The sequence below is a fragment of the Xiphias gladius genome, chromosome 4 (genome assembly GCF_016859285.1).
Source record: "Xiphias gladius isolate SHS-SW01 ecotype Sanya breed wild chromosome 4, ASM1685928v1, whole genome shotgun sequence".
Classification (NCBI taxonomy): Eukaryota; Metazoa; Chordata; class Actinopteri; order Istiophoriformes; family Xiphiidae; genus Xiphias; species Xiphias gladius.
The window spans coordinates 9,591,198-9,610,075 of NC_053403.1; the positions used below are offsets into that span (position 1 = coordinate 9,591,198).

The window sequence follows — 18,878 nt, forward strand, 5'->3', positions numbered from 1 at the left end:
ATTGACTGTTGCTACACTCGAAATCCGGGGCAAAACCCTGGTAGATGTAAATTGTGAGTCATTCTTTTAATGGTGACCGAAGGAAAACAAGCTGAACTTTTACTTTAAACATGTCATTTTTCTGTGGTTCAATAAGCAACCATAGCAAAGAGAAATCAGAGTTTAAAAGAGAATCTTTTACAAATCCAACCAGAGTTACGATGGTGTAAAAGTCACATTCCTCCCTGCCTTCTGTTGCTGGGCTTTTTGCTGACTTACAGAGCAGGAATGCATTGTGCTGGATTGGTTAATTTTCCCACACTGGCCCCCCTCATGTCCCTCTGTTTTCCAGTGTTGTTAGGTTTTTATTCACTGATCAGATAGTGCAGTTTTCATCCTCTTCAACAACGGAATCACGGAGAAGAAAAGTGCTGAAGATGTGCCAAACCTATCTGTTTATAAGAATATCAAATTTATGACCACATTAATGTAATTACGCAATACTTTCTAGGTTTGAATGGCAGATAGCAAACAGTGGAAATTTTTGTGAGGAATAACAACACAGAATGTAAGGGAACAAGTGGTTCTGTTTTGGGAAACTCAATAAAAGAAATCAATGTGTGTCACCATCTCGACTTTTCCATTCTTCTGCCTCATTTTTTCACACTAGATACCAATTGTTATTGTGCTGTTCCAGCTGCCATTACCTTCAACATGCTTGATAGAAAAAATATATATTTATTGACAAGTATATGAACTTGGTTGGTATATTTTGTGAATGCAATCATCACTTATATTCATGATTTTTTTTCTGCTATTGGCAGGATACATTTACCCGAAACTTTAAGTGGTGGAACGTAACTAAGTATATTTACGTACAGTTTTGAGGTACTTGTACTGGATTTCCGTTGTAGGATATTTTATTCTTCATATATTTGTACTTCTTACTCCAGTACATTTATCTGGTAGCTATAGTTAGTAGATATTATGCTGATTATTACTGGGACCTTTCCCTTTATTGAATACTTTTGATACCTTACCATTTTGCTGATTAATACTTTCATACTTAATTAAGATTTTAAACACAGGACTTGTAATGAATTATTTTTACAATTTTGTATTGCTACTTTTACTTAAGTAAAGGATCTGAATACTTCTTTCACCACTGCTTTGGATTACACATCTGAAAAATTAATTCATTTATTCCAAAGGGGGAATAAATTTTAGGGCTTGGCTTTTACTATTGTTAACAACAATTTTCAAACTGACTGTATTCCTCTCTCATTCTCATTGTGTTATGATCAAGGAGCTTGTGTGTCACAGAAGCTATTTGTGTCACTGCTAAATTTATATCTGAGGATAAAACTGATTAATGGACATATGACAGGGGTGTATAAAAATAAAAAGAAAACATCTAAAAATGATGCCATATCGTGACTGTGTTATTTAAATGATTACCTATTTGTGAGCTTTAGGAAAGCAGCTTTGATTAAAACTAAAGTGCTTTGTGTCAGGAAAATGCCACTTTATACATCATAACACCATCTTGGAGGAATACACTCTTACTCTATAAGCCTTCCAAGAAGTTACGTTTTTACATATTTATTTTATATGTAAGAAATGCACAGAGGTGCATGCAGTACAAACTGTCTTTATTGAGGCCCACATAGTGTTTTTTTTTTAAATAGTACAAGACACAAAGGAAGCACAGTAGGATCACAACAAGTGATGGGAGCGTACTGTCTACTAAATAAACAAAATTAATAAGTTGAAAAACAGAGTGGAGAGACAAGCAACTTGGGTACAGACAACACTTGTTAGCATGTAGTTATGTATTTTTTGGTAGAACACATTTACAGTTGTCTTGATGGTTACACAACAGATAAAATCTATTCAAACATGTATTGTATATTTTTTTTTAGCAATGGTCAATTAGTTGAATTCGGCAACAAATGGTAAAGGAATGTCAACCTCGATCTGTCTGTCACTGACTCTCACAATGGGTTCAACATTTCTGCTTTTGTCCATAAGAGTCTTAATTACACTGTTTTGGAATGCGTTCGCACGTTTTACCAATGAGTCAATCCAGGACTGGATGTCATCTTGAAGCTGTTCACTAGACATGTTGGCCAAAATGTTCTGGAGTTTAGCTCTCACAGCCTTGAGATATTCCATAACAATTCTGCAGGCCTCTTCAACCTGCTTGGTAACATCAGACAGGATAGGAGAGTTAATGACATTGTTGTACACATTGATCACAAACGTAGAGAGCTGCTCTACATTCTGTGATTTTAGGGTTTCGAGAAGCTTCTCAATTTGTTCAGTGGTAAACTGCATGAATGCTGAGAATTCCTTAATGATGTCTTCCAACTGGATATCCCTCAGTTTCCTCACAGTGACAATCACTTGGTTCTTGATTTTCCTCAGAACTACAGACAAATCATCAAGAATTTCTCTTCCACTCACAATGTGGTTAGAGCCAGGGAGGGTGAATTCAATGGCTTGGAAATAATCAAGGACTGATGTAAACATGGAGGCAAAATACTCTGGAATCTTTTGAACAGCTTCCTCAGATATATCGGCAACAAAAGCACTAAATTTCTGGTAGATCTCAAGCCCAGACATCCTCTGTTCATACCCAGGGATCTGGAACTTGGTTTCTCTCAGGAATTTAACAACAGCATCAAGAACAATGTCAACTTTGTTTTGGTACTCTTTGAGGATCAAAATTGTTTTATCTGTGACAGCTGTCATAACATCAGAAGGATTTACTGCTACAAGGTTGTCAACAGCCCTCTTCAACAACACTTTACCCTGCTTTCCAGCCTGTTCAATGGAATCCCCAAGCCTTCTAGCATGGTTGTAGATTTCAATATATGACCTGGCAGCACGATCGGACACCATTTCCACAACTGTGGGTGCCCGTTTCTTCAATCCCTGCATCATTTCATATGGCACCTCCATATTCCAGGTTGTCTGAATGTTCAGCTTCTCAGAGTTCTTCACAGACATCTTCAGACCCAAGATATCAATGTCTGTTGTTGGCTCAGACTGTGGGAAAAAGTAAACATGAAAAAAAAATTACTAAAATATAAATACACCATTTGCATTGAAATCACAATCATAGGTAGTTAATAAGCAAATAAGTAACCAAAAGTTCTCTTACCGGGTAGCGACCATAGAGTCTTGCTTTGACTTGTGCTGGGCGTTTAGTCTGCATCTGAACTGCAATGAGTCCAGCAGATGGAGTAGACATAGAGAAAACAAGGCCTTCAACAGGATTTCCAGTAATCTCCTGGTAGATTTCCATTTTCAGCTCAGGTAGATTGACCTTTGCTGAATTGGTGATGGTGGTATCCACATTTTCGCCATTTAAAATGATGGTACTCTCATGGTTTCCCTCTACCATTGAATGTTTTACCAAGAGGACAGAGGCCATTTTGAATCCACCAGCTTTGTTCAGGTTGGTGTTGCCCTCAATTTTACCAGTCAGAATCTCAAATTCAGAGGATGAGGAAGCATCAAGTTTGATCATGATGCTGTCATGGTTGAGGATACTGGCATCAGTCTTTAGTGTGATCACTGCTGTTTTCATTGAGAACTCATAGCTCAGATCACCCATTACTGGGATTTTGATGCCCTGAATTTTGGGTAGGGTAATTTTTGGAAGAGTTAGCTTGCTTAGGGCAGATGGAACATGCAGAGAAGGCATTGTGATGAGAGTGAAGTCGGGCAAGGGAATGCTAAATGTAGACACCTCGACATTCATCACTGGAACTTTGTAGGCTGGCACTGTAATGGTTTTGGGAAATTCAATGTTATATTTTTCATACTCTGCCTTTGCTTTGCTGTAAGATGTAGCAAGGATGGCAGCAGCCTTATCTTTGCCAATGAGCACTTTCTTGTGCAGAGTGTTGATGTTGGTATTAATGACATCGATGATTGGATCCACATTGATGTCAATGGTGATCACCTCAGGGTTCTTCATGTACTTCAGCTTGGCGTTCATGTCAAATGTCTGCTGAGTTGTGGTTAGGAGGTAGCTCAGGCCAGTATCTTCCCACAGTGAGAAGTCTTCCACTCGTGGTGTTCTCATACCAACAAATGGCACTGTTATTTCAGGAATGGTGATAGGTTCCTTCAGTACATCCAGATTTGCTTCTCCATTAATCTGGGAAAATATGTTAATTTCGCTCTCACCATTATCCATGGTGAAGTAATGGGAGTATTTGTACTGGTTGAATCTAGCCAGGCCTGTCCAGCTAGTTTGCTGAACATTAGAGTTAAGGGTAAAAGCGATGTCATTCTGGAGATCCACCTTTCCAGACAGCTTGAATGGAAGGGCAGCCTTGGCATTTCCCTTGTTCTTGGTGTCAAACATAAGCTCATTAGGTGTGATCAAAGCCAGGACAGAACTTGAGAGAGTTCCTTCCACCTGTCCAATCAGCTCTGCATTGTGAGAGGCAATGAAGTCAATTTTCATGTCTTCAACCTTAGCCTGGAACTTGACCTGTGCAACACTACCCTTCATGAAAGGTGTCTCTGTCTCAACCTTAGCATCAATAATTACGTGCCGGAAAATGCAAATATCAGCAACTACATTTTGATTCATTTTGAAGTGGCTGCAGCCTGTTTCTCCAGTGAAAGTAACTTTGGCTGTGTGGAGATCCATGACCACCTCCATGTCAGTCTTGTGGCTTGCCTCATCTGAGAGGTCCTGAACTGCGTATTTCACATTGGCCAGATTGTTAAAGGTCAGACGGGCAGTGCCAGCCTCAAGCAGGAAAACAGTCTTTTGTTTCATCGATGTTTCACTGAAGATGTTGACGGGTGGCATGTTGAGGTCGTGTTTGTAGCCAGTCTCTACAGTGGCAGAAACTCCATCTTCCACGGCAAAGAATGCATTGTTGACAAGCTCTGCAACATAGAGCTCAGTTGTTACCTTTGCAGTAGAATCAGCAGAAGCTTGAGCTGACAGACCATAGAGAGTCATTGTTCCTTTGTGGTCAAGTGTGAAACATGACTGGTAAATGTTGATGTTCTCAGAGATGGACAGACGACTCATCTTGGGCGCTGCAAAATGTGCACTGGCATCCACAGTGAAGTCAAGGACTCTCAAAGAAGATGTAGCCTGTGAGTTAAGGTTCATTTTGAACTCCGGTGTGACTGATGTAGTTGTGGTGTTCTCCAGGTCAGCAGTGGTCCTTAATTTGTAATGAGGTGATGTGACCATGAACTCTCCGTAGAGTTTGCCAAAACAGGGAATTTTGGTCATATCTGCCACCTTCTCTTTCAGCTCCATAGTGAATGTGTCATAATCAAAAGATCTGATTTGCTGTACCATTCTCATGAAATAGTCACTCATGTCTTCAATCAGTTGTTTGAAGTCAAAGGAATACAGTTGATTCACAAGCCCCTGAATAGGTACCATAGCATTTTTGAGCAAAGGTTGGATATCAATTGATTTGAGAGCAGTAAGTGCAGACTGAATCTTTTCCCTCACCTGATACTGTTTCATAATTTTAACAACCTCATCCATGATGGCCCCAATCATCTTCTCAACCTCATAGCTGGAGAGGATTTCTTCTATTTTAACATAAATTACATTGAACTTGTTTGCAATATTATGCCTCTTGAGCCAAGCTATGACAGTGTCCTTGATGGATTTCAGCACATTCATGATTTTGTCAGTTGGGAACTTGGCTGTCAGGTTGGTCAAGACATTTTCCATTGAGCCGATAAACGTTCTCAAGTATTGGACAAAGATGTTGAAATCAAAGTTGTCAATGATTTCCTTCAGTTCTGACACTCTGTTCTGCAGCTTGACACTGATCTCATACTTGTTGTCAATGTCTTTCAGCATCTCAATGCTGTGGTCCATCAGCCTCATCATTGTGGTCCTTATATTTTCAATGAATGCAGGAAGCTGCTCAATGAATGGGATCTGGACGAAGTGGCTGTCACTGTTCTTGTCATATTTTACAAATCCAGAGATGGCATAATCTTGACTGGCCCCACTGAAGAGGGATGTTGAGACTGCTCCTCCCATCTCAATACCCAGTCTCTCTGCATTGTTATAAGCACTCATTTCTTCATCAAAAGTGTGCTCGTTTACTTTGGATTTCATCTTCAGTGTGACACTTTGCTCTTGTAGGCTAAGCATGCTATTGAACTTGTTCTCCATGTTGGTCTTGATAGTGGGTCTGCCTTCCAGTTCATGGGTGGTTGAAGCTCTGTACTCAAATGAATGCGTGAACAGAAGGGGTTCTGCCTTCAGGAGGAATTTGCTGTACAATTCGCCGCTATGTTGTCCATACAGATACACTCCACCATCCGAGTTGAAAATGGCATCAATGTTCAGAGTGAAGGGTGCAGCAGCAGTTTTGACTGTGCTATCCAAACGAAGAGATGGTGAGTTGAAGTTAGCCACATTGTTGAACTTCATGGTCAGACCAGCAACCTCCATATCAGTGGTATGTGTCATGTGAGATCCCAGGAGTTTACCGTTGGTATTGCAGTTTGCAGACAGGACCATGTCAACAAACTTGATTTCATAAGTGTGCTTGAGCTCTTCCTCTGAGAAAACTCCCATCAATGTTCCAGTCAGCTCCATGTTGTAGGGCTCTGCCTTGAACTGTGCATCATTCACAAAGTTGATCTCCATGATCTTCAGGTCATTTTTTACAATAACTGAGGCGATAAAACGCTCCATGTTAACAGTAATGTCATGCATGTAGGAGTTCCTCTTGTCAAGTACGTTGTCAGTCTTGGAGCGGAGGGTAAAAGATCTCAGTCCAAGAGATAGTGAGTGGGTATTTTCAGTCCTCATCTCATTGAAAGATCCAACCATGTTGTTGGAGAGAATCAGGCCATCTTCATTCACTCTAAGGTTCATTCTGTTCCTGGTGTTGATGTCAAAGAGGTTACCCTCAAATATGCCATTGAAATAGACTTCTGTGCTTACAATCTTTCCCTCAACACTGAGCTCAGCTTTGTTCTCTTTAATGGCTGCCTTGGTGGTGAGAGACATGGTAGCACCAGAGGAGTCAACTCCACCATGGAAAACATTCTCAAAGGTCATTGGGCTGCGCTGAGCAGTTGTTGTACAGCTGGTGGTCAGGCCATTCATGTTCAGGGCCAAGGTTGCCTTGTGAGACGCAAGGCTTGAAAAGATGTTCATGGAGGCATCGGTGTTGATCTCCAAGCCGGAGGGGTTGATGGACCCAGTGAGCAGAGAGTAGACACGGTTCTGTGTATCATCAGCTTGATTCTCTATCCTGAGGCTGGCCTGTCCTCCAGTAGCAGATAACTCCATCTGGCTACGAAGCACTCTTTCATTAGCCTTAGTCACAGAGTCAGACTGGATGGTAAGCTTGACATCCTTGTAGCTAAGGCTCGTTTTGGTGGTGTGCTTGATGCGGTCACTGTTCATATTGGTGTTAGACTCAATCAGAAGTTCCTCTTTTGCATATGATGCCTTGACCTTGTTCACAACCTTAAGGAATTCAGAGTTAACTCTCAGTGTACTCTCCAGTCTTGCTTCTTTCTTCGCTGGCTCAACAGAGAAGGTGTGGAGATAGGTGGTGCTAGCAGTCATGGGTCCAACAGAAACTCTTCCATCTGTGTTGATGTCTCCAGAGAGCATGTTTGAGTCTAGGTTGAACTGGGTGGTAAAAGTCAGAGAAGTGTCCAGACCCAGAGGGGTGATAGCATAGATGTTGTACCTTCCTGTTGATAGTACATTGTCTGTGACAGCGATGGTTTCCAGCAGATTAAAACCTGTGTTGATGAGTATGTTGTTCAGGGAACCATCAACGGTGAATTTCATAGTTTTCTCTGTTGTCTCGGTGATTTTTGTTGCTCCTTTAAAACAGACAAATTAGTAAAATATTAATAAGCATCGACTTTATGTTGTTTCTGTTGTGTTAAAGAAAAAATGTATAATTTTTAAAGAATAAAGATTAAATCACCCTCAGTTGAGAAGGAGAGAAGTTTGATTGGGCTGTCAGCCATGACACTGAACTTGGCCAGGTAGCTAGGAGAGTCAGCGGTGTTGTTGCCAGCAGAGGCCGTTGCCTCCCAGTTATAATAGTTGCTGTTGACCTTGGCAGACACTTCGATCATTCCCATCAGAGGCAGGGTGAGATCAAATTCAGAGGGGATGGTAAAAGTGGGGATTTGGATCTCCCTTGGGGCAAGCTCCAGGTCTACCTGGGGCAAGGAGATTCGAGGGGAGGTGACCATTGGAGGTATCCTTAGCTCCTGAGATGATTTGCCTCCGAGAGGCAGAGGGATATTGATGGTGAAATGGTCCTCGTTGAACTGGTATCTGAATGTGCTTTCACTGGTGAAAGGATGAAAACAGAACATTTGTTAAATTTAAAACAGACATTTAACTGGAGAGTAAATGTTTTAGTTATTTTATGATTTAAACTGGAAAAAGCTGGAATTTTCTTACAATCAATATGAAAAATTATGTAGATCCTAATTTAGATTATTGAATGTGTGTTACACTTACAGGTTCATGAATAGGTTTTCAGGCATGGAAGGCATTTCCACCTCTGCTATACTGTTCCTCAGAGTCTCAACATAGGGAACATCAGTTGTAATCTTGTCCATCCAGATATTGTTGGCCTAATGAAGAAACACCGCATTTGTCATGCTTTAGTCTGGAAAAACTAGAACCAAATCAAGATATTCTAAAATACCTGAAATTATTATATTTTGTTCACCTCAACTGCCTTGTTGAAGATATGACGCATTTTCATATCAGTCTTGATAACATGCTGGTCCATGACATCCTCCACAAACTGCCTGAGCCAGGCCTGGAGGGCTTCAGTGTAAGGCACCAGGATCTTAGTATCAGCATTCATGTTGGATATCAGCTGAACCTCAGCCTGGTCTTCACCTGAGATACAAAGCATTTAGTATTTTACTTTTGTATTTGAGACAGGGTTTGGACAAATGTCTGAAATAATCAATCTCTGAAATACATTAGCACTATATTCTAACAAATGTACCATATTTGAATGTGACTGCCTGAATGGAAGAGGTCTCTGGGAGCTTGACATCACTTTTGATCTCCATGGTGAGTCCATCAGTCTTACTCATTGTAGCAGTGATGGCAGCATCAGTCTTGAGTGAGGGGACTAACAGCTGAACCTGCAGCATGCCATCAGACATGGCCTGAAACCTAGGAATAACAAAAAACATGATCCAGTCAATGCCTGTATTTGCATAAAGACTGTTGAATTTGGAAATGAGTACCAAGCTTTAAGGAAAATACAGTATTTATTGACAAAATGTTTAAACAAAAATTGAGGTGGGGTTTACTCACTTGGCACGGCCAATCAGAGATAGCTGAGGCACATTTTTGTTGGAGATCTCCAGGCTAATGGATTTGCCTTTGGCGCTGCTGTCGGTCATGCCAACCTTTACGCCAGCCTCAACATCAAAGTCGGGTATCTGGATTTGAGTGGTGAAGACATTCCTGTTCCTGTTGTATTTCATGGTGGCTGTAGCCTCAGTAGGCTGAGCACCTGAAGTGACAGAGTTTGAAAAAGTATAATCTGATTACTGATGTATGTAGGCCTACAAAAAAGACTATGGCTCATTGAAAAAACATAGATTGATATATTTTTTTCTAATCATGATGTTCCTACCTTCAGCTCTCAGGGTCATTTTCAAAGAGTCAACCTTCTGGCGGCCATCCTTTCCTTCGCTGAGGAGCTTATAGGCGATGGTGGCTGTGTACTCAGAGACCTCTTTAGTAGGCTTGATGTCTATAGCAAACCTAGAGTTAAAAGAACAACCCACTGATTAGTTTTCATAAAAATCTTCTATTTTATTGTACTGTGTATGGAGAAAACTATTATAAGCATTGTTACGTAGTATCAAAATTATTTGACTACTTTTACTACAGTATTTTTTGTCCATACTGAATGACATACCAGTACATGTACGCATACAAATCCAACTAATAATACCAGCTCTGATTTTCTTTCTTCTTCTTCCTCTCTCCATACTTGCCCTGCTATCATATAAAATATATTACTTCTAAATGCTAAGTGAAATGAATGAAAGTGGTGCTCTTATGGCTATTCATACCTGTATCCAACCCATGTATTTTTCAGCTGATCCTCACCACCTTACTTCCATTTCAGCCAATAATTCTCTATCACACTGAACTATTTCCCCTTACAGAGGTGAGGTCATCATTTGTTACTTGAAGAATAATGATCATTCAATATGCTGCAATCAGTGATATGACATTGACAAAGTAATCACAGTTTCTTCAAAGAACAACTTACTTGGTCTCTCCATTCAGGGGGAAGTAAGGAACAGCAGTCTTGTCACCAGTGTCAGCATGAAGTGTTTTGGTGCAGTATTTGACTCCAGAGAAGAGAGGGCTGCAGTCTGATTCACCCTGTGTGTGTGGGATAATTGTAGCCTGGCCAGCGCCCACAATCAGCACTTTATTGCTATTTCAAAGAAAAAACAGCAAAATCTGTTTGTATATTCTTATAACTTTGTTGAAGTAGTTGTATGAAGGATTACATGCAACATGGTTCTACATGTTGTAAAACTATAGCACTAAACACCATGGTAGTGGCTTGGTTTTATTGAATCTGGTTGCACACAAAAAAAAAAGTTTACTTCTAGATTTTAAGCATACCAGAATATGACAAACAGCAGGTTCACAAAAGCAGAAACAGCAGAAAAGACATTTCAGTTATTTTGTGTTTTATGTTATTTGTTACCTGATTCTCAACAACTTTGTGGTGCCCTGTGGGGCAGGGATGGAAAGCTTGATCTGGTTCTGCTCCATAGTGATCTTGGCATTGAGCGCGCTCTCATGGTACATGTTGGTGTGCATCTCAACAGTGGACACAACAAATTCAGGGACATGGATTCCCATCTGAGTCACAAACTCAACTCCAACAGAGGGCATGAACAACAGCTCCTTCTGTGAACAAAAACAGATTGCATGAAATGAAATGGGCATCAGAGGCATGCAAAAAATATTAAATGACACCCATCATTCAACCACCTCTACAATCTTAAACAACAAGAACTACTTTTATTACTATTTATAGTGAATTACAGAATTAGTATTATTATCACTAACACTTTGCAGGACATTTGACAGGATGTTAATGATTAAACCAGCAACAGGATAATACCGACATTACAATAAACTTTTTTGATGGATTATTAATGATAGGTTGAAAATGAAACATGGAAAATTTACCATGTTTGGAGCAATGTTAAGGCCTCCCTTTGCTCCAGGAGTGAAGGTGCCGGACAGAGCAAATGTCAGAGGCAAGCCAGATGCTGTTGACATGATGAATTTGTTGTCCATGAAGATGTAATGGGCAAAGATCTCATTGTCAGTGCCGGACATAAGTTTAGCCACGACCTGATAAAAAGAATCAGTTATGTCATCAGTTATGCGCTCTTGTTGAGGGAAAAAGAAATGGCTGTAAATTGTTGGATAGGGATCAAAGTGAACAGATAACAGGAGTACAGAACAGTACCTCAGTAGGAATGAGCTTCATGAAAATCTCTGCATACATCAGTGCGTTATCAGCAATAGACTTCAGCTCGTTGACCTTGATGTAGCCAAGCTCAGCTCCCATGATCCTCAGGTAGGCCATGGCCTCTGGAGACTCTTGACTCTGCAGATCTTTTACCAGCTTGTTGAAGTTGCGAACAATTTCTCTCATAAGGTTTTCGGGAACCTTAGGAAAGAGTTCCATTGTATTAGTTGTGGTGTTTGACAGAAAGTGCTTAGGTTTTTTAGGGTGTTTAACAGAAATAATTACACACAAGATATACCTTATGTCCTTCTGATTTCAGGGGAGCCACCCATTTCTCAAGAACTTCTCTCATCTTTGGTGGCATCTTGTCTTCAGCCCAGTAAAGAGCCTTGGACACAGTGTCAGGGAAGAACCCGTTCTTTCCAAACAAAGCATCAATGGTTGGCTCAAAGCCTTTTCCTTCCATGCCAATCTACCGGCAAAATAAAGCGGTTAGATTAAAAAACAGTAGATTTAGTGTGTTAAAATCTAAATCTAGGCCAAGTAATTCTAATTAGCTTTCATTTTTAGTGGTAGATGGGTAGGGTTTGCCAATACATATTATTTACATAGTAAATAATAATAATAGAAAAAAGACACACATGACGTTTTTTATTTGTTTAAATTATCTCCGCTGGTGTTTCTAGTAACCTTTAAAACTGTAAGTTGAAGCAGCAACAAATTACTGACTATTATGACCTACAGTATTGCATACCTCCCAAATGTCCATGCTGAAACCAAAAGCTTTCAGGGTAGTTTCCAGCAAGACCTCTCTGGGCAGCTGGCTACTGGGATCAAAGATAATGTTGCCCTGAATGGCAGCCTGCATGCTGTCATGTGCCACACCCAGCTTGTAGTTGCGAGACTTTGTAGTGTAGTCATCGTGTGTAGCGACATCGGTGTCCTGCAGGGCATCCACGATCTTCCTACCAAGCCTGAGGTAAAAATGAAATGTCAAACAATCAGCTGAATATAAGTAGCTGGGTTTGTTAAACAAACCCCTGCTTTCCATGAAATAAAGCACAAATTGGTGCTGTACGTTAAAAGGCGCTCCATTCTTACTTCTGGGTCTCTGAATCAGTGGAGGAAATGATGTTGTAGATGTGGGAGGTCACAAAGGCCTTGACCTGCATGTTCTGCTCCTGCTTGAGCAGCTTCTTCACTATCTCAATGTCACTGTCCAGGGGATTCCTCATCAGAATCAGATAAGCTGCCAGGCGCTTCTGCAAGGCACCCTTGGGATACTGGCAGACCCTCTGGAGGTTAGAGCGAACCTGGATAGAAAGGCAACAGTAACTTGTCTGTCACTACATTTCAGGAAACTTTATACTATAAAAATGGGAGACTGGGATACTTGTTTTTCTCTTACATACCTCATCTGTCACAGGCATGCGTCTGAAAGCCTGGATGGCAGCCAGCTGCACAGACAGTGTGGTTGCAGGCTGTCTCATGCACTTCAGCAGGGTGTTCTTTATGGCAGGGTCAGCAGCTTCCATTGCATCCCCCATGTTACCAACAACCTGGATGGAATAGTACACCAATTTAGAAAAAAAAAACATGGAATTGTAAATCACCACAAAAATTATATTTTCATGAGCTGGTTACCTACCCTCAAGGTCAGGAAGGTCAGCTCTTTCTCCCCAGCACAGTCTGTGCCCAGAAGAGAAGCAATAAACTCAGAGACAGCAGTGATCTCGGGGGTGACTCCCTCACTCTGGTACAGTCTAGTGACAAGGTTAGACATTAGTGACTAGATACAGTAATTTCAAGCAAAAAATATCACTCAGTGTTACATTACTGAGGAGGACTTTCTTCAGATTAAAAATATCTATTTAAAAGATGATATGTGGGTTTACTTACTTCCTGACTGCATTGCTCAGGGCATACATGATGGGTTTGCTCTGCTTGTACTGAGCCATTGCCAGCATGTCCTTCACCATGAGGCGGGAGGGATTAGGCAGCATACCCAGGGCGTAGACAGTGGCATCAACCTCGAGAGCACTTTCGTCAAAGGTCCTGAGAACCTTCAGAATTGCGCTGGTGCACTCGGGAGTACCACACTGAGCCAGAGCTTGCCATGTCAGAGAGCTAGACATGTCCATCATCTCAGTAGCAGCAGTGCCCAGGATGTCAGCCTTCAGGCCACGGAGCTCAGACACCAGTTTGCGGAAGAGGCTGGCACGCTCTTCTCCCTGAGTGGTCTGGGACAGGGTGTTCAGCTGCTGCATTGTGGCAATGGCAGCGTCCTTGGACTGCACAGGGGACTTTTCGTCAGCAACGTCCATGGGCAAGTACCTGAGGTTGTTCTCATCTGTACAGAATTATGGTACAAACGGTAAGAAAATGATAGGAATTTTCACACACGTGACGTATTTTGATATTTTTAAAACATATTATAAAACTAAAACACTCACTGCGCTCAAAGATTCTGTCATTGATCTTGGCATTTTCCCTCAGAGTCAAAGTCTGCTTCACCATAGCAGAAATGCCATATTCATTCCTGTTTGCAGAAGATAAGAGATAATTTCAACAAATTAGTCACAACAGAGAATAATCACACCTGGTAAAAATAATTTTATTTTATATAACCAATCTACATTTGTCAAAACTGTTTGGAAATATGGACAAGTTTGGTAATTACAAAGTAAAAAAACCCCATAAATGTGTGTTAAATTTAAAGTATTTAAATGTTCATACCAGTATAAAAGTATTAATATTAAAATTTACCAAAAATTAAAGGCATACATGAGAAATTAAATTCCCTTGAATACACTTGAATAGGCAATTATTGCCATCTGCGCATTCTAGAAATGGGTCAATTTGGGAGTCTAGGATTTGGTAAATTTGATACCCCTCTATTTTGCAAGTTCTTCGTTCTTTTAAAACTTACTGGTGGGAGAGGGGCAGGAAGAGGTGTTTCTCTGTGCAGGTACCACTGGTCATGTGCTTCTTCTGGTTGTCAAACTTGTAGTTGCAGGTCTGGGTGCTGCTAATCATCTTGGATAGAGGGTAGTTCTGACAGAAGAAAGACAACAAGACAACGTCCATGTTTGGTTAGATTTTGAGGAAGAGCAGAGTGCTGGAAAACAATAAAAAAAACGTAGCATAAGTGAATATGTAATTGACAGTTTTGTTTTGTTTCACATAGGCTGGTTTGCTTATTCGTTTTTTCGTGTTTTTCCAGTAGTTGATCTATAGAGTATATATAATATATAGCTCTTTATGTAGAGTAAGTGGGTGTATTTTTTATTTTTTAATCCACACTGTCGTTCTCTACATAAGAATGGATGCTCTAACTTTGATTTTCCAAGCACGGTCTAACAACTCATGGCTTAATTTGTGATGATGATGGCATTATGTTGTTGCTTAAACTCTTACCGCGCCAGAGATGAGGGCGAGTTGGCTGGTGTCCTGCCTGCGGGCAATGAACGAGTCACATTTGGAAAGATCCCTGGTGAGTGTCACATCATTGGCAGAGTTGACGGTGAAGTCGGTGGAGCAGACTCCGTGCACGGTGGGCTGAAAATGACGAGAGGTTACCATCAATACCGAGGGGATGGGAGACAATTCAAAAAACAAAGCTGCCAGAGCTGCAGTGGTAAACGTGCTTTTTGTCGTTGAGTAATCTCCCTGAATCTGATTATCAATTGATCTGAAATATTACCAGCCATTATGAGAGCAGGTGATGCCATTAGCAAAGATAAAGTTATCTAGGACTTTAACCTGCTGCTGAAGATGGTCTATGTGAGAACATGATGTTACAAGAGTGTATTTATCACCTGTGACTGGGGCAGCTTATCTACTCATTGTGCAACTTGTTTATCTTTGCATGACTCTTCTCCACTAACAAAATAAAGCTTTACTTGGTCACTCTGGCCTGACTTGATTGGTAACTATGTACTGACAAAACAAAAATAAGGCAAGGGAGCTACCATTTCTTTGTTCCTCTCCTCCTCCATTGCTGGCACGATGAGAGCAGAAACAATTCCCCTCTTGACGTTCAGGATGTTGACAGGCTCATTATCCTCAGGGTAGAGTTTAACATCAGTCTGTCTGTCAACTGTGATCTTCAAGGGGTTCCTGATGATGTGGAATGATCATCATTTACAACCTGTCCTAATATCACACTCTCCTTTTATATTTCCTTAATTACTGTCCTCAGTTTTAGCCATAAACAATACAGATGATTTATAAATCTTTCTTTTAATCAAAACAAGATGACTTACTTGGCCATGGCAACTTTGAAAGCCTTATTTCCAGCAGCAGGACGATACATTGGGTTGCCCTCTCCATCAACACCAAAGATCTCACTCAGAGAGCACTCTGTTGTGCGCAGGATGAAGCTACAGGTCTGGGGCACATCAACCTCAACCTTTGCAGCAGATTAAATATTTTTGTTAGTACTAATGTTTTCTATGCAAGGCCATGAGGCTGTTGAATTTGCACTATTGATCAGGGCAGTGAGACATACTTTGCAGGAGACTTTGGGGCCGCTCTTATCGTCAGTTGCTCCATTCACACCGTTGAAGGTCTCAGCTTCATAGTCGTACACAAACCGCCTGAAGTTCTTGAATCTTTTGGCCACTAAAAAGTATTTGAAACATCAGTTAGATCACTGTAATGTCAATGTTTTCTGTACTGAACATTTTTCTACACTAATATAAAAAAACACAGACATTATAGACCTTTAAATACTTTAAATAGATTGTAAAAAAAAAAAGCATTTCATAAATTTCATAAACAGTAATTTTTTAAAAAAGGACACAATGTTGACAAAAAACAAATAACTCACAGTTACAAACTGGAGATTGTTCCTCAACACTTCCCACATCTTGCTCTGTAAAGATGAAAAAATTCTGTACATTACAATTTTGAAGGCCCCAACTGGCTCTAAATTTAAATTACACATACTCAAATTATATAGATTCTTATATAGATTCAAGAGAGTTTACACGCATAATTAAAACATTATTAGGCATGTATTCTTTATTTAAGTGCTCAAAGTGTTTGGCCATTTAAAAATGATCCTCTTTTTGAACAGCATTACAACTAAGTAAACTAGTATGAAAAAAGTAATGGCTGAGTACCAAACATGCTACTAAATATTACTGCATTTATGAATTTGTCACACACAAAACAGCAACACCTTAGAGGAAATTATCCGTTTTTTTAATACTAAGCAATAAACATCCACTAACTTTTTTCTCAGATGGATTTACCACTGATATATAAACCAAGATCAAATTGTATTTGCTTCAAAATAAAAACATAATACTTACGGGCTAGCGTGTAGGTGCCCAGCAACAGCAAAAGGCAGAGTTTGGTACCCCCCATGATGGGTTTAGTAAAGCTCCTAGAAGCCTTAAGGTAAGGAGAGTCCTCCTCTTTCAGTGAAGACTAATTCTTTTGCTTTGGTCTTTTGGCTTTTATAGTTCTCCAATCTTAGACTATGTGATTACCGGGACTTGCAAATGTGTTGCCCTGGTTCCAAAGTCTGAGCAGTCCTTGTGGCAGGCCAAAGGTAAAAACGTACTGACTGACACTGTCGGCACTGGGTGGGGGTGGTCTCTGTGATTATGCGAAATTACCTCCTCTGCTTTTGTTTTATTATTTGGGGCTGTTTTCAGAATTCATTAGACTGACCCTGAGGTGAGGTTTTAATGGAAAAATGAATATGTTAATGTTTATCACTTAAAAAAAAATCACACATATCTTCATTTAAAAAAAACATTTTGTAATCAGGTAAGTGTCATATAATAGCTAATATATAATCAATCACTAACTTTGGTTGCTTACTTGTAGAGCATAAAGGGAAGCACACAAATAAACTAATATGGTAGTATCAGCAAAGTAAGGGGGTGTATATTACTTTTTAAAGTTAAGCTGTGTGGGTCATTTTGTTTTTCATTCTAAATGTTTCAGATATTTTCTTCAAGTCAACTGATTGTTTTAGTTTTGTTTCAGAGTTGCGATTTCATGTTGAAAGACACTGTTCAACTAATTCAAAAGGAAGCAAATACTCTCCAGTTCTTTATTGAAAGTTTGTAGGGCAATGGTTACACCGTTGTGTCCTTTCAAACACCCACAAATACATAAAGTTCTCACAGAAAGTTAAGTTAAACCTTGCCCCATGAACAATATGATTCATACTGACGCAGAATCGAAACCTGAGTCACCTGCTGCTTTTCTTACCACTGTCTTATCACTGTCTGAAAGCATTGGCTTTTTTATTACGTGCACACACTTTGTATCTTCTTCTGGCTGTTTCATGCCATCGGATAATCAGATTTTAAACTTTGTGCACGAACAATATTGGAAGCACAGGTCTAAAAACTACTCGACATTAGTGATGGCTGCATTCCATTTAGGTGTGCCAGTAACTAGGCCCTGGTATAGTCCAAGGTGTCCAAGCACTCTGTGATACCTGAAATTTGTTGAAATTAGACATATAGTATCTTTGTCTGTTAGACTCTGTTGATTAAAAATTGGTGTTTCAGCACTGGTATCTTAACCATCATGACTAACCTTTCGCCTCCTAAGAGCAGTCTGTGAAAGGTGTTTGATCAGAATTACAACACAAGTGAACTCAAGATAAGTTAATTGGACAGAAGAAGACAGTCTGACTTTGCATATGAGTAACAGCAGCGCTGATATCTTATTGAGCTTTATATATAAAAGTTATATTAATACAAAAAAAAAAAGGAAATTTGGAATCTGTGCTGGACTCTCCTTCTGTGGGGTTGTTTTGGTGTCTAAGAAGCAAAATGAATGAGAGAGAAAACTGATATACGGAGGTGGTCACAAAATATAAAACATCCATGACTTATGCAGATATCTTCTAAAACTATATACATTTTTCAGTTTTTCTTTCACACTGTCCCTCATATTAAAACATGATCCAAAAATATGGCTTAATAAAAAAAAAATTAATTTTGCTTGATGGACTTCTGAGCTCAAGTCAAAGTTCAGTCTGCGTATCTGATCATCTGCTGTAACCTGAGCACATGGATCGCTCAGTTTTGTTGTGAAAGGAGAAAGAACTCATCAAATCAATATAGTTCAACAGGTTACACAACATGTCATTGTCTGGCTACAGTGGTCCTCCAAACCTCTGTGGATGTAGTTCCTCTGAGTTATAAATCTCGTTCAGGTGCACAGAAGATAAAAAGGGGAAAAAATGATAATGACACACATAAAAAAGACAGTAAACAAAAACAGAAGACACAAGCAAAAATAAATGCAAATGTTAAAAAAGTAAGCAAAGTCAGCAAAAAGTGGGATTATTTAATTGGAAGTATTTAATAAAAGAACTTTTACATA

The 18,878-nt window shown here is 39.9% G+C and overlaps 1 protein-coding gene across 1 annotated transcript; it reads right to left on the reverse strand.

The window, feature by feature from the left end:
- Positions 1-409: 409 nt before the first annotated feature.
- On the reverse strand, positions 410-17,041 carry LOC120788850 (apolipoprotein B-100-like). The gene is made up of 26 exons (XM_040125030.1): positions 16,838-17,041; positions 16,351-16,395; positions 16,030-16,142; positions 15,785-15,930; positions 15,491-15,638; positions 14,937-15,077; positions 14,449-14,573; positions 13,973-14,058; positions 13,419-13,869; positions 13,168-13,282; positions 12,932-13,078; positions 12,621-12,832; positions 12,274-12,493; positions 11,818-11,991; positions 11,517-11,720; positions 11,231-11,398; positions 10,740-10,945; positions 10,290-10,460; positions 9,642-9,772; positions 9,317-9,518; positions 9,000-9,172; positions 8,712-8,887; positions 8,498-8,613; positions 7,950-8,323; positions 3,146-7,842; positions 410-3,030 (listed from the first exon to the last, which is right to left on the reverse strand). The coding sequence occupies exons 1-26, from the start codon at positions 16,890-16,892 to the stop codon at positions 1,912-1,914; spliced, it is 9,915 nt and encodes a 3,304-aa protein (XP_039980964.1). The 5' UTR covers positions 16,893-17,041; the 3' UTR covers positions 410-1,911.
- Between the last annotated feature and the right edge of the window lie 1,837 nt (positions 17,042-18,878).

What these genes read in the sequence shown, in the direction of transcription:
- LOC120788850 (XM_040125030.1), bottom strand. Translation starts at nt 16,892, where the DNA reads ATGGGGGGTACCAAACTCTGCCTTTTGCTGTTGCTGGGCACCTACACG. An exon ending in TTCCTGCCCCTCTCCCACCA is followed by an intron (nt 14,059 to 14,448) that starts GTAAGTTTTAAA and finishes TTCTGCAAACAG; the next exon opens with GAATGAATATGGCATTTCTG. An exon ending in CCCCTGAATGGAGAGACCAA is followed by an intron (nt 9,773 to 10,289) that starts GTAAGTTGTTCT and finishes TTTTAACTCTAG; the next exon opens with GTTTGCTATAGACATCAAGC.